Here is a 12482-nt window from a genome sequence, read left to right as displayed (position 1 = left end):
AAATTCCATGACCTGGTCCAGCTTAATGTTTAGGCAAGAAAAACACATCATAACATCTCGGATCAGTTAATGAATACTAAGACAGAACCACAGCTAAGAAAGTGCATACAAAAACATTTGCTAAAATATCTAACATAAAACTTTGTGGTTATTCATGAATGTAAGCTTTTCCCTCCAGTCTTTCATTTCTTATTCAACATTGTTCTGTTTATAAAGGCTTCTTTCCAAATGTTATTGCCTGCTCCTCTGTGTACCCTCCAACCCCAGGTCAGAATTCCAGGATGGCACCTGCAGCTGTCTGAAGGCAGATGAGCATTTTGTATGCACGTGATAATGGGAAAGAATTAAATAAGTATACAAGGTAAAATTAGAGCCTCAAAACCCATATTTACAACTCCATCAGAAACACTTCCAGTGTACTGCTGTGAGAATGTAAAACGTTAAGAATTCCTTTAAATCCAGAGTAATTTGCCACATTTTACCACTTGTGAATTTTCATTTTGATGAACTACTATAGAAAAAAAAATTGTGTCATAGATCCCTTGTCTTCCCGCTACCCCATTTTTGGAGAAGATTCACCAGATACCTTCTACAAAAAAGCAGAAGCACAATTTAGGTTTTTCTGCTTTGACCTACATACATATTGTTCTGTATTAGATAACAAGTAGTATTTTCTAGAGCATAATGTTGAAGTGAAATGGAACAACTAGAATTCATTAGTTGGGGGGGGGGGGGGACAGAGGGAGGGGGATCAAAATGGAGGACACAGTGACCCAAATCCTCCCACGCAACCAAATCCAGCACCCAGCTTCAATTCCTAGCCTGAAACTCAGTATTTCTGCAAAATCTGGAGTACATGCCAGTAAGGGGTGTCCTGCCAGGGAAGACAGAAACCCAGAAGGTCCAAACGTTCCTAAATTCCAGGAGAAGGCAAGAGATTCAGGTTGCAAAGAACATCCCAAATCTTTCATTTTTGTATAGGAAAACTGGGTGAGTCCTTTATAAAGGAGTAAGCACTTAAAAATAAATAAATAAAAACATTTGTTCCACAATCTCAAATTCCCAAGTATTTGCAAAATTATACTTTGCTTCAGAAAGGCTAGCCACTAAGAATATACCTAACAATTAGTCTTTAGGCTAGAAAGGTCTGATGAAGCGTAGTCAGTGTATTTTGCCACTGCCCAGACTGCACATGACCTTGCTACGGTGTGAGAAAGCGTAAGACCCACTTCATAAGGCTAAAAGTTAAACAAATCACTTCTATTTTTTCATAGTTTGAAAGGACAAATAAACCCTAAAGTCTTGTTTTTTCTTTAACAAAACTTTTTCGGGTAAACTACTTCTATAATACTGCAGTGGATCATTTTGCATTATTGCTGAGTACTGGCATCTCAATTATCCCATGAATTTAAGCTGTTTTAAGGCTGAAAGACAGTATACGAGTCACTTTCTTTACAGCTCTGTCCTGATTTGTATCCATCTTTGAAAATTTAGACAAGAAAACATGATTTTTAAAATATGCAATTATTCTTTCCATTTTCTTTCCTGTTTTGCCTTTTACTAATGTTGTTTCTTGTGCTGCCATACTCTCAGCAGTTTTCCCATATTAGTCATTAGCTTGTATATTATAGAGATCCACACATTACTGTCATTTATTATTTAATATGTATTCTTTCCAGTAATAGAAATCTCAGCTTAACTGCATTTTCCTTAATTAATTTCTCTGCACACACCCCTGCCATAATAGTCCATCAAAAATATTGGGCTTTGAGGAGTAGCAAAAAAGTGGCATTGTACTTATGAAGAGTAGCAAATTAAGCTATTCAACACATGCGTAGAATATTATTATTGGTTTAACCATAACTTTTGGAAAAAAGAAAAAGCAAGAACAAATGTTGAGCTTCAGCTTTACACAGTTTATTTCTGTGAAGCTTTAGAAGATCAAATCTCAGATTTTAAGTTTTCAATATTTCAAGAGAATACAGAGAGTACAGTATACGTACACAAAGATCATGACATTATCAAATCAGGGCACAGAGCACATGATACGAAAGGATCTACATTTCTATAAGTAACAGGCAATGCTTTCAAGAGAGATCTAACATAAACTTGATTCTGACTAAGAGGATACAGAGAATATAAACCAATCGGCAGCGATAACAAAAAATAATTTGTGTTCTTTGTAGAAAAAGATACAAATTAAATAATCAATTAAATGTCACTGCTGTTTCCTATAGAAGTCATATAAAAATACTTGCAAGCAAGCTTTTAACACAGAATAAAAAAAAAAAGTGAGGCAATAGCTGAAATCAACAAGCTAGACCATGATTTTGTTACATTAAAATTATGAAAAAATATTAAACAACACTTCAGCTGGAGTCCTGGAATGCTAATAGACTAAGTGAACCTCATTTTGTGCAGATGTTCTAGTAAAGACAATTAAAATGAAGTCTTGGACACTTCTTTTCTATTACTTTGTTTTCAGCACATACAAGGAAGTTCAACAGCTTTCTGTTTTATACCTTCTAGAGACTTATCAGTACACGTGGCTCTGGATGTTAATTATTCCATTCTGTATTCCCGATTAATTACTAGTCATTTACGTCCACAAACAAAATATTTAGCTAGACTTATCAATGGAAGAACAATACCCTTCCCTCAAGAATAGATATTACTTGGCACTTATTCAAAATCTTAACGATAAAAGAAAGAAGCAGCTGAAAATGGCTACAGCTGTTAAATGATCTCAGTTGTACCCTTCCCAATTACAGGCTAGAAAAACACCATCAGAACCCAAAGGTTAAGCATACCAGTATAAGAGAGAAAGACCATCGAAACGCTCCGGTTCGTCTTCATCTCCTGGTGAGAGCAAGGACATTCTTCAGTACAGCAACCAAAATACACCGGAGGTTTCCAGTTCAACGGGATAAAGGTTACCAGCAGGACAATTTCTGCTACTAACCAAAAAAACAAGTCAAACAGACAGAGCCCGAGACGAGTGTCTCTGCCTACTTAATCTTCTCTGAAACCCTCTGCGTCACATAGGCTAATTCAGCTATCCAGGCAATGTTTACTTTTTCTGTTTGAAATAGCAATTTGTAGCAACTTTAAAGACTTATAAATGCAGAGGAGGGAAAAATTACTTGCATTTATTAAAACTGGGATTATGCAATCTATAGTAACAGCAAGCAGATGAAATAATTAAACTTATTTATTCATGTTCTTCCAGTTATTTATTTACATGCTCCCTACAAACAAGGTCACAAGAAATAACTTATGACCTTTCCAAAGCAACCTGCCTAGCAGGCTGGGTTATATACATCCGCACACAAAAGGGAAAGCCCACAAAGCAGACAGACTGAAAGCATTAAGCAAATGCCATTATGCTATTACTTGGCATTCTCAGTTACAGTACTGACTTGTGGCATGCTTTAACTTGGTTTTTAGCCTTTCAGTATCCAACAGTCAGAAGTTTACACAGAACTTGGGCTATATATTTTCAGTAGAAATGGACACTGACATGCTTGTTTTTTGTGAAAGCAGGTAAAATTGGTACAAAAAATGACTGCATTTTGTTACATATCCTAATGATTTTTAAAGCATGAGCAGGTGAACAGTAGATATGATTCTCTAAGTCCCATTTTCCTAGAAATTATCCGTGAACTTCATTTCTGAGGCTTATTCTTTTAAATATAAAGCATTTTAACTTCCTAGTGAACGCTCAGAATTGGCATTCTTAATCTAAATGAGCCTCAAAAACAGTCCCCTACATTTCAATGCCTACTTCCAAAAATCCTTTGTCCTTGAGCAACCAAAAAAGCCACAAAGCTTTGCAGTGCCTTCTTATTTCAACAAACCCAATGGAACATCAGAAAAACAGCTGAAGGAATGATTTTCTGTAGTTGCATTGAGAATAGTTCCAAAAATAAAAACTACACAATTATTTCCAGAGGTAAGACTGTTCTGACCTGAGGCTTGGTCTTTGCAGACACATGCATGTTTTTGGAAGTTCTGAGCTTCTCACAGCAGTTTAATTACCTACTGTTTTCTTTCACATTTATAGCACAGTTTACACTTCCGTTACTGCCCTGTTTTCTAAAAGATCTTAAAAAAATTGCATTTTAAAATGAAAACCAAATATTCTGTGCTCACTAAGGCCTTTAAATAGAAAGATGAATCCTGTCTAAAGCAGGGAGTAAACCTGTGATGAGACAGCATCTGTCAGCGTCTAGAGCCTCACAGTGGGACAGCTTGGCTATGCAAGGAATGCATATGCTTAGCTAATGCACTGTGGTTTTTTTTTTTTAAAGTTGTAGTAACTGTGTTTTTATTAGCATGTAATCATTCTGAGAAAACACTATTTGTGCTTATAAGCAATGTGCTATGTGGTGTTCAAGAATTTTGAGGTCAGTCCCTAGTGTCTGCAATCCATGACAAGCAGAAAGGTGACGTGACCTAGAAGAGACAGAGGCAAAGTCCAGAGATGGAAATGGGAAAATGGGAACATAAAAGCAGCCCTCCCGATGCCCGCAAAGTGAAGGACTCCCAATGGCCTCATTTGGAGTGCTCACATACATTTAGTGATGAAAACGTGTGCCTTCGTAGTCTTTCCTAAATCAGTTTAATTCTACTAGTGCCTCTGGTGTTAGTCCAAAGAAGGAAAAGTCACTGATATTTTAAGCATCGTATCAATTTGATTAGCTCCAGGCAAAGTTACAGAAGACAGCCAGTAAAATACCAACAGCTCCCCTACCACAAAATTTTAATTGTTCTTAACACCAGTGGAGTTCAATTTGTGGTATCAGTATATAGAGCATTTGTCAAAACAAATCACTCAGAACAATGTAGCTTTCTCACAGTGTCATGCTTTTTGCAAAAAACACACACACACACATAAAAATATGACTCAAGGCTATGTGTTCCCATTATTAAAAAATAAAAATTGATTTTTATTAAACCAGACATGACAAACTTCCCAACAATATATGCATATATAAAGTAGCATTAACCTCCCCATTCAAATTACATTCAAATTCAAATTACTTTTTACTCCTAGAAGGAGCCTGGAACACAGTAACGCTAAAAAAAAAAACACAAAACCAAAAAACAAACAAAACCAAACAAACAAAAACAACAACAGCACGCCATAAAATCTAGTACTTGCCAACAAGACTAAATTATTTGTTATTTGTGCAGCAAGCAGACCAAGATTTGTTTTCAAACAGTGAGTAAACTATTCTCTTTGGCAACATTATTAATTATGACTCACCTTTCCCAAAAGAAATTTTGTAATGCTTTAGCAACCGAGACAAATTACAGGATAATTTAGTAGACAGTAAAAAACATCTGCACAATCTTTTGTAGCAAGATTCATAAGATCATTTATCATAAGTAAAAAAGGTCTTTCACGAAAACCCAATACAAGTGAGTTATGCAACCATAACCTTTCAGGTTCACAAATCCTGAAAGGTGAAAATTTGTTATGACACAGCCAACAGACAGCATGAACAAACACTTTCTTCTGATCTATCCCAAAACACTAATTATTCGAAAATGTATTTTGCTGATTAGGTCATAAAGATTAAAAGAAAACATGTATCATTAGGTGGCAGTTGTTAAACATGAAAAAAAAAAAAAAGCTTGAGCAACCTTGTAATTAAGTAGAAACATTAATGGTTTGAGGCTAACCCCTTACGTAGAGAAAAAATGTATTATTTAAGGTTTAGGTAAGCCTCAGTTAACATCTAATCAACTACATTCTTAAAGCATTGTACATTGATATTGGCTCCCAGACGAGAAAAAAAAGTATAGAAAATCAGTCTCACATCACGATGTAACTCAAGTATGGTTTTGTGCACCAATTTCATGTTAAGTTCTTATTTGATAAACTGCTTTTGGAATACAGTGATCTAGCGATATAATTATACAATATACCTTGCATACGAACCTAGCAAAACATAGCTGTTTTAGAGATATACCTTTGTATCACACACCCTGTATTCCATGACAATCAGAGCAATTGCATCTTCAAATCCCAGGAAAAAGGAGATTTTTTTTTTTTAATAAATGCTCTGTGTTTTTTTTTTTTTTAATCAAGTTATTCACAAAGTGGTATAATTCAAAATTTATGCTAAATTGTTTGACAATGCCTTTGAGTACTACTAGCTGGAATCTATTGCATAAACACAATAAAAGTCATACAGTTGAATAGTCTGTGCCCGTTTTTAATTATGTTTTTTGATGACAGTGTTGGCATGATTATTTAGCAGTCTGGGAGGAGTCTGAACTTATGATTTTCAATCCTGATTAAATCCAACTTTGTCCTTTAGAATTTGACCCAACTTTTAAGTGGATAACATTATGGTTTATAGAATTAATATAACTGTCATTACATATCCCATGGCACTGTTTAAAAAAAAAAACAACAACAACAAAAAAAAAGATGGTTCCAAAGCACTGCAACAAAACACTTTAGACATACTTATTATTCTTTAAAAATAATGCATTATAATTCATAAATTCCATTCAATGAGTTATGCTGATGTAGTTATTCCATACACACAAGGAAGTCATTTACTATACACAACTATGTTTTTATAGTTTCAAAAATATTAAGAAATTTCTACAGGGAGGCTTTACCTCTGGAAAACCAATTCAAACTGAGTTCTGATTAACATGACGAAAAGCTTAAGAGCTATTTCTTCCCTTTATGTCTAAATTCCTAGTATTGGTGTTACCTTTTGTAAGAAGTTGCTACAAACTGTTTCAATACTAAAATTATTTTTCTTTAAGACACCAGCAAAACAAGATCCTGCTAAGGAAACTTCAAGAATTTTCACATTACAAGCCAGTACTTTTTGCATTCCTGTATGTGCGGGGGGGAAAAAAAAGTACTTACTTTTTATTCAGGTTTGTTAGGGGATCTGTACTGGACATCTTCAATTTTATTAAAAATTCAAAATGAAGAATTCTGAAACACGAAGCACTGGCTCATAACCAAGACAATAATTGCTGTAAAAAAGGAGAAACCACTTTTTGAAATGTATATGGCTATGTTTATTTTAAAGCACTAATTCTTATTTATTACTGACTAGCAGAAATCCAGTGGGAGAATTTTCCTGATAAACTAGACACACTTCAATAGTGAAAACAGTACGCAGATAATTCAGACTTAGCTGTATATTGTACCAAAACATCTGACAACCTAATTGGCTTTTAGTTCATGAGTCAGGAAGTAGAAGTAAAACTGAACACTCTGTGATTAAAAACTTACATATACATATAATTTAGATTCAAATACCAGGGTAAAATAATTGTGAAAGGTAAAAATAACGTCTGATTTTCTTCTAGCAAAGATTAGGTAAGTGTAATACTGCCATAGACAAGATGAGGTGTTCCATGTGTCTTACTTTTTCACATTTTTTCACTTGCCATCCAATATTCAGCACCTCTGGAATTCTGACTTGGAGCATGTGACATGGGCCACAAGGCATGCAAGATGGGGTTATGGACCAACGCACTGCATTTTTATTAGCTCACACAACAGGTTTTAAGAAATGCAGTCATAAACGTACTGATTTACGGTCATTTGAAACATTTCTGCAAAAGCCTCAATGCAAAAAATACGTGTTTGTATTGCTGGCAAATTTCCTGACCTTATGAGCTCTCTGGCTAAACCTTCACATGGCCAAAGACTACACAAAGCATTGCTCTGGAGACATGGTACGAGGGATAAAAGGGGGCAAATGTTTCCCCTATCACTGCTTCCCGAGCAATGCGTATTCCCTCATCAGCCTCCGCAGTTACACTGCTTCATGCAGGCAATTTCTCCCTGTATGAAGCGATAAATTCGGTTTTGGAAGGCACCAAGTCTTCCTGCAGCAAACAGCAGTGAAAGTTTTCAGATGTCTCACTGGAAGCGCAAAAATAACGCCACAAACCACAGGAGAAATGCTACGAAGCACGGCTTCGCTTCGGGCTTGACCGCTGCCTTACTTTTAAAGCATCTAAACAAACAGCGGAGCGGCACCGGGAGCAGGGCAGCGGGGCTGTGAGGGGGACGGGAGCACGGAGGCGATTTCCAAGGGCTTTGGGGCTGCCCCGGCGCCCTGAGGCGCGACCCCAGCCCCCGCTGAGGGGAGGGCAGCGGCCGCCCTCGGAGACAAAGCCCGGGCACGGGGCTCGGCTCGGTTACCTCGACGCCCGAGGGGTCCGCCCGGCCGGGGAAGGAAGGGAAGAGACAACGGCGGGGTCCTGCGGGAGCCTCCGCCCCAGCGCCTCAGCGGGGCGAGCGGCAGCGACCCCCCGATGGCGGCGCTCGCTCCCCTCAGCGGCGCGATGGCGGCCCCCGCCTCCCCGCTTCTCCCCTCCCCGGCTCCGTGAGGCGCGGAGCCGGCCCCAGCACCGCCCCGCAGGCGGAGAGGAGCGGTGTGGAGGCGGAGCGCGGCACGGGCCCCGCCGCCATCTCGCGATAGGGGCCCGGCAGCGGGATGGGGCCGGGCGGCGGTGGCCGCCTAGGGCTGGCCCTGGGGCCGCGCTGCCTCTGGGCCGCGGCGATGGGGTGGGCGCCGCCGAGGCTGGCGGCCGGGGCTCGGTACGGGCTGTGGGCGGCCACGCGGCGGGGCGCGGCGGCCCCTCGGGGAGCCCGCGGGCTGCGGGGCTCCAACCCCTTCACCCGCGGGCAGGAGGAGGAATGGCGGCGGCGGAACCGGACGGCGCTCACCTACATCGCCGCCGCCGCCGTGGGCATGGTGGGGATGTCGTACGCGGCCGTGCCGCTCTACCGCCTCTACTGCCAGGTACCGGGGGGGCCCCGACCGCCGCCTTCTCCCCTCGGGGAGCGAGCGGCGGGGCTGAGCGCGGCCTTTGCCTTTGCCCAGGCGACCGGGCTGGGGGGAACGACGGGAGCGGGGCGCGGCGCGGCGCGGATCGAGGAGATGGAGGCGGTGAAGGAGCGGGTCGTCAAGGTCACGTTCAACGCCGACGTGCACTCCAGCCTCCAGTGGAACTTCAGGCCACAGCAGAGCGAAATCTACGTGAGTGGTTTCCTCCCCTCTGTCCCTCCTCTAACGTACTCACAAAGGCGCCTCGGAGGCTTCGGGTTCTGCCTCAGGCGCTTTGGTCGCCTCACGTCCCGATCCTGCAGGGCCCTCGGTTTGTGCGTTTGGGCGCTGATCTGGAAGAAAACACAGCTGGGGCCAGCCCCAGAGCTTACCCTGCAGGCTGCGTCCCCAGCACTGCTTGGGAAGGCAGGGCCCCTGTCACAGCAATCAAAGGGTTTCTGTAAACTTTTGATTTCTCTTGGTTAAATGGTAGTTGCCCCTGACCCTTCCATCAAGCTACCAAAAGGGACTGCTGTGTATAAATCCCCATATTAAAATAGCTCTGCATGCTGAGAAACTGCTGAGAGTAACAACACCTCAGTGGCAAACCGGCTGAGATTCAAAATGCACACATGTAATGTCGCTGATGCTTTTAATTGATAATGTGGGTGAGTTGTCTATAAGCAAAATGTTTGTGAAATAGTGGAGTAATCAATTTGAAATGGCAAAAGAGAAGATGAAGTCAACCTACCTGAACTCTAAAGGACTCTGGAGGGCTGCAGGGTATTAATAGTCACCATGCAATTACTTCATACAGGTGGTACCAGGAGAGACTGCACTGGCCTTTTATAAAGCGAAAAATCCTACTGACAAACCAATAATTGGAATCTCTACTTATAATGTAGTGCCCTTTGAAGCAGGACAGTACTTCAATAAAATACAAGTAAGTCTGAGACAATTGTTTTTTTTTCCTAATTTTAATTCTGGATTTTACTCTGTATGTATCAACATTTTAAAAAAATATCTTAGAATTTTCAAATGGTAGTGCATCTGCTCATTTTTAGACTTATCTGCATAAAAAACTTCACTATGTGTCCAACTAAAGTGGTTCCCAAGTATATGATATTAAGTACAACTTACTTTGTGGGCAGGCAGTAATCATTGGAGCTAGCCTGGACAAGTTGTGCTTTTAGACATTTCATTAAAGCTAATTTTTTTCCTGTCACACAAGAGGAACAGAATTGTTGTCCTCTTGCTTGTATGGATGATCCTTCCTTAGGTTTTAGAGACATACAGGGAAGGGGAGTTGATTTAAAAAAAATAAAATCTCTTACTTTGGCAGGGAAAAAGTTCACCATATTTTCTAATTATTTTTTTCCTCCCTCCTGCAGTGCTTTTGTTTTGAAGAACAGCGTCTGAATCCTCAAGAGGAAGTAGACATGCCTGTCTTTTTCTACATTGATCCAGAATTTGCAGAGGACCCTAAAATGGCAAAAGTTGATTTGATCACCCTCTCCTACACATTTTTTGAAGCAAAAGAAGGACAGCACTTACCACTTCCTGGATATCAGTAACGGGCAATCTCTACATAATTTGACTTCTACTGCCTGACTACCAGTTTTGAAACTATTTTTCCATTACAGGAAAAACTGCTGGAGTACTGTGCAATATGAAATGATATTATTAAACAACTGTGGATATATGCTGGTGTTATGAAAACATGTATTTTTATTTTATGTTTTTAAACTTGTGCAGTTGGAATGTTACTTTTTAGGAATAAGTAGGAATATTACTTCTCTATCAGAGAGCAGAAGGGAACTCCATTCATGGAATAGAGAGGGTTGTCTCAAAGCTGTCTTTCTATTGGATGATACATGTTAGATTAATTCTATGAGGAAAAAATTTAAACTTAAGTGTAAACTAAGATCTTTAAATACAGAAAAACAAATCAGCTTATTAAATATCTAAAATTGTACTGCTGACTGAAAAATAACTAGCTTGTATTCAGTGAAAGATATTTACTTTTTTATAGAGCAACTTAATCAGTTCACGAAATCTCAAAACTAAACCAAGTTAGACTATTGCTTTGTAACCCTCCCATAGCACAGGAGGATAGGATGATTCAGAAGATGATGCTCTCTTGAATTATTACTGAATCAGTAGTTCATTTGGTAAGAGCAGACTGCTCTAAAACTGTTGATGTTTGAATGGGGAACAGTAATTTAAATGTAAGCATTTCAAATCTGGGGACTGCTTGCAGAAGCATGTGATTTGAAAGGCAAATAATCTTATTGTTGTCTTTGCATACGTCCTGCATGGTTTCTATGCAGAAACTTCATTTAGAGTATCAGAACTGTTAATGATTCTACTGTCACTCCTGAGAAGGCTGTACACTGGGCACACCTACGCAGAGAGAAGCTAGAAATGCTTTGAAGGGAAAGGCGGTACATAATCAACTGCTCTGAATTGCAGGCTAAATTAATAGCAGAGGTGTCTCCTCAGAAAAACAAAAGAATGTCAACCCCGTTCAGTCTGACAAGGTCTGTCCAGAAACATACCAGTTGATCTGAGGTCCACCTAGGTACTACTCAGTGTTTACAACTGGAACATGTAAGCCTGTATTTATATAGCTTTTTGCCATTATCTATGGGATAGGCATAATAATAATTTATCATAGTCTTGCAAATAAGGAGTGAGTTGCAGAGCAGGTTTAAGTGACATACCCATTTTCAGACAGGAATTAATCTCAACATAGCATCTCATCTAATAGGCCAGTTCTTTCTACCCTTTTCAGTGGATGAGATCTAATAAGGTTTAGACTAATGGTTGTTAAGACTCTAAAAAGGTAATGGAAATAACTTCAGACTCAATTATGTTTGCATACAATAATTTAAAAAAAAAAGTGCCCTTCTCTGAAAATAAGTGGAAGCTATGTTTAAAATGCATTTTTGTACCAAATAGCTTTTGTGTTTAAAAAGATTCTTGATGACAGTGTTTTATCTTCACTGTGTATTTATTAAAGTTTTAATACTTTTTCATTAATGCTTTCATATCTCTTATGCATTTTATCCAGCAGAATGTGGATCCCACACAAGTGAAAAGCATCTGTATGAATATATCAGTAACCTAAAATTCCAGGTGTGCTTCAGAAAAAACTGCGATCAAAACTAATCTTGGAATGTAGGAAAGAAAAAAAAAATCTTACCTTGATTGTCTTTAATCAATTTTCTTTTTGAAAGGTGAACTGATTCTGGAAGTTTTCTACACATTGCTTTATTCTGGCCATGTGTTTTAGAAGACAAAGAATAGTACCTTGACAAGTTTCATAAAGATGTGAGTCTTCCCCTGAGTTTCAAAGCCCAAGTTTGCATGGATACTGAGCACAATCCAACAACAAAACAAGCTTTCTAACTTCAGTAATTAGCCTGTTTCCTCACACAGCTTTCGTATCTGTAATTTTGTATGTTTAAATATGGAAAACTTCAGTTAGTAATCATTTCATTATGGATTACCATATTAATATAGCCTATTTAAACTTGTTACAGTTAGGCATGCTAGGGTTTTAACAACGTAACTAAGCTGCAGAAATAAAACAAATCCACCTCAAATCCTGTTTTCCACAGTTTTCTCAGACTGCTGTCCAGACCATTGCAAATAATG

The 12482-nt window shown here is 39.3% G+C and overlaps 2 protein-coding genes across 6 annotated transcripts in view; one reads left to right on the top strand and one right to left on the bottom strand.

Moving 5' to 3' along the window:
• STXBP4 (syntaxin binding protein 4) overlaps window positions 1-8376 on the bottom strand; it is a 73201-nt gene extending 64825 nt beyond the window's left edge. Inside the window, exons 1-3 of one of the 5 annotated variants that reach the window (XM_038165262.2) lie at window positions 8195-8376; window positions 6899-7011; window positions 2811-2957 (exon numbers count right to left, since the gene is read on the bottom strand). In XM_038165262.2, coding sequence (XP_038021190.1) covers window positions 2811-2878 — 68 coding nt within the window. In that variant the 5' untranslated portion in view covers window positions 2879-2957; window positions 6899-7011; window positions 8195-8376. The remainder of the gene's footprint in view (window positions 1-2810; window positions 2958-6898; window positions 7012-8194) is intronic. The other 4 variants (XM_038165263.2, XM_038165264.2, XM_027471454.3 and 1 more) reach the window with 4 other exon arrangements.
• A 63-nt stretch (window positions 8377-8439) lies between these two features.
• COX11 (cytochrome c oxidase copper chaperone COX11) lies at window positions 8440-11860 on the top strand. The gene is made up of 4 exons (XM_027471459.3): window positions 8440-8798; window positions 8880-9035; window positions 9640-9765; window positions 10214-11860. Exons 1-4 carry the CDS (start codon window positions 8490-8492, stop codon window positions 10394-10396), a joined length of 774 nt encoding a protein of 257 aa, XP_027327260.2. The 5' UTR covers window positions 8440-8489; the 3' UTR covers window positions 10397-11860.
• Window positions 11861-12482: the final 622 nt, after the last annotated feature.

The sequence above is a fragment of the Anas platyrhynchos genome, chromosome 19 (genome assembly GCF_047663525.1).
Source record: "Anas platyrhynchos isolate ZD024472 breed Pekin duck chromosome 19, IASCAAS_PekinDuck_T2T, whole genome shotgun sequence".
Taxonomy (NCBI): domain Eukaryota; kingdom Metazoa; phylum Chordata; class Aves; order Anseriformes; family Anatidae; genus Anas; species Anas platyrhynchos.
This window is presented reverse-complemented; position numbering and strand designations above follow the sequence as displayed.

Bases quoted from the DNA above. Each gene is read 5' to 3' on its own strand.
- COX11 (XM_027471459.3), top strand. From the start codon at position 8,490: ATGGGGCCGGGCGGCGGTGGCCGCCTAGGGCTGGCCCTGGGGCCGCGC. The intron at 9,036-9,639 runs GTGAGTGGTTTC...TACTTCATACAG, and splicing joins CACAGCAGAGCGAAATCTAC to GTGGTACCAGGAGAGACTGC. The intron at 9,766-10,213 runs GTAAGTCTGAGA...TCCCTCCTGCAG, and splicing joins AGTACTTCAATAAAATACAA to TGCTTTTGTTTTGAAGAACA.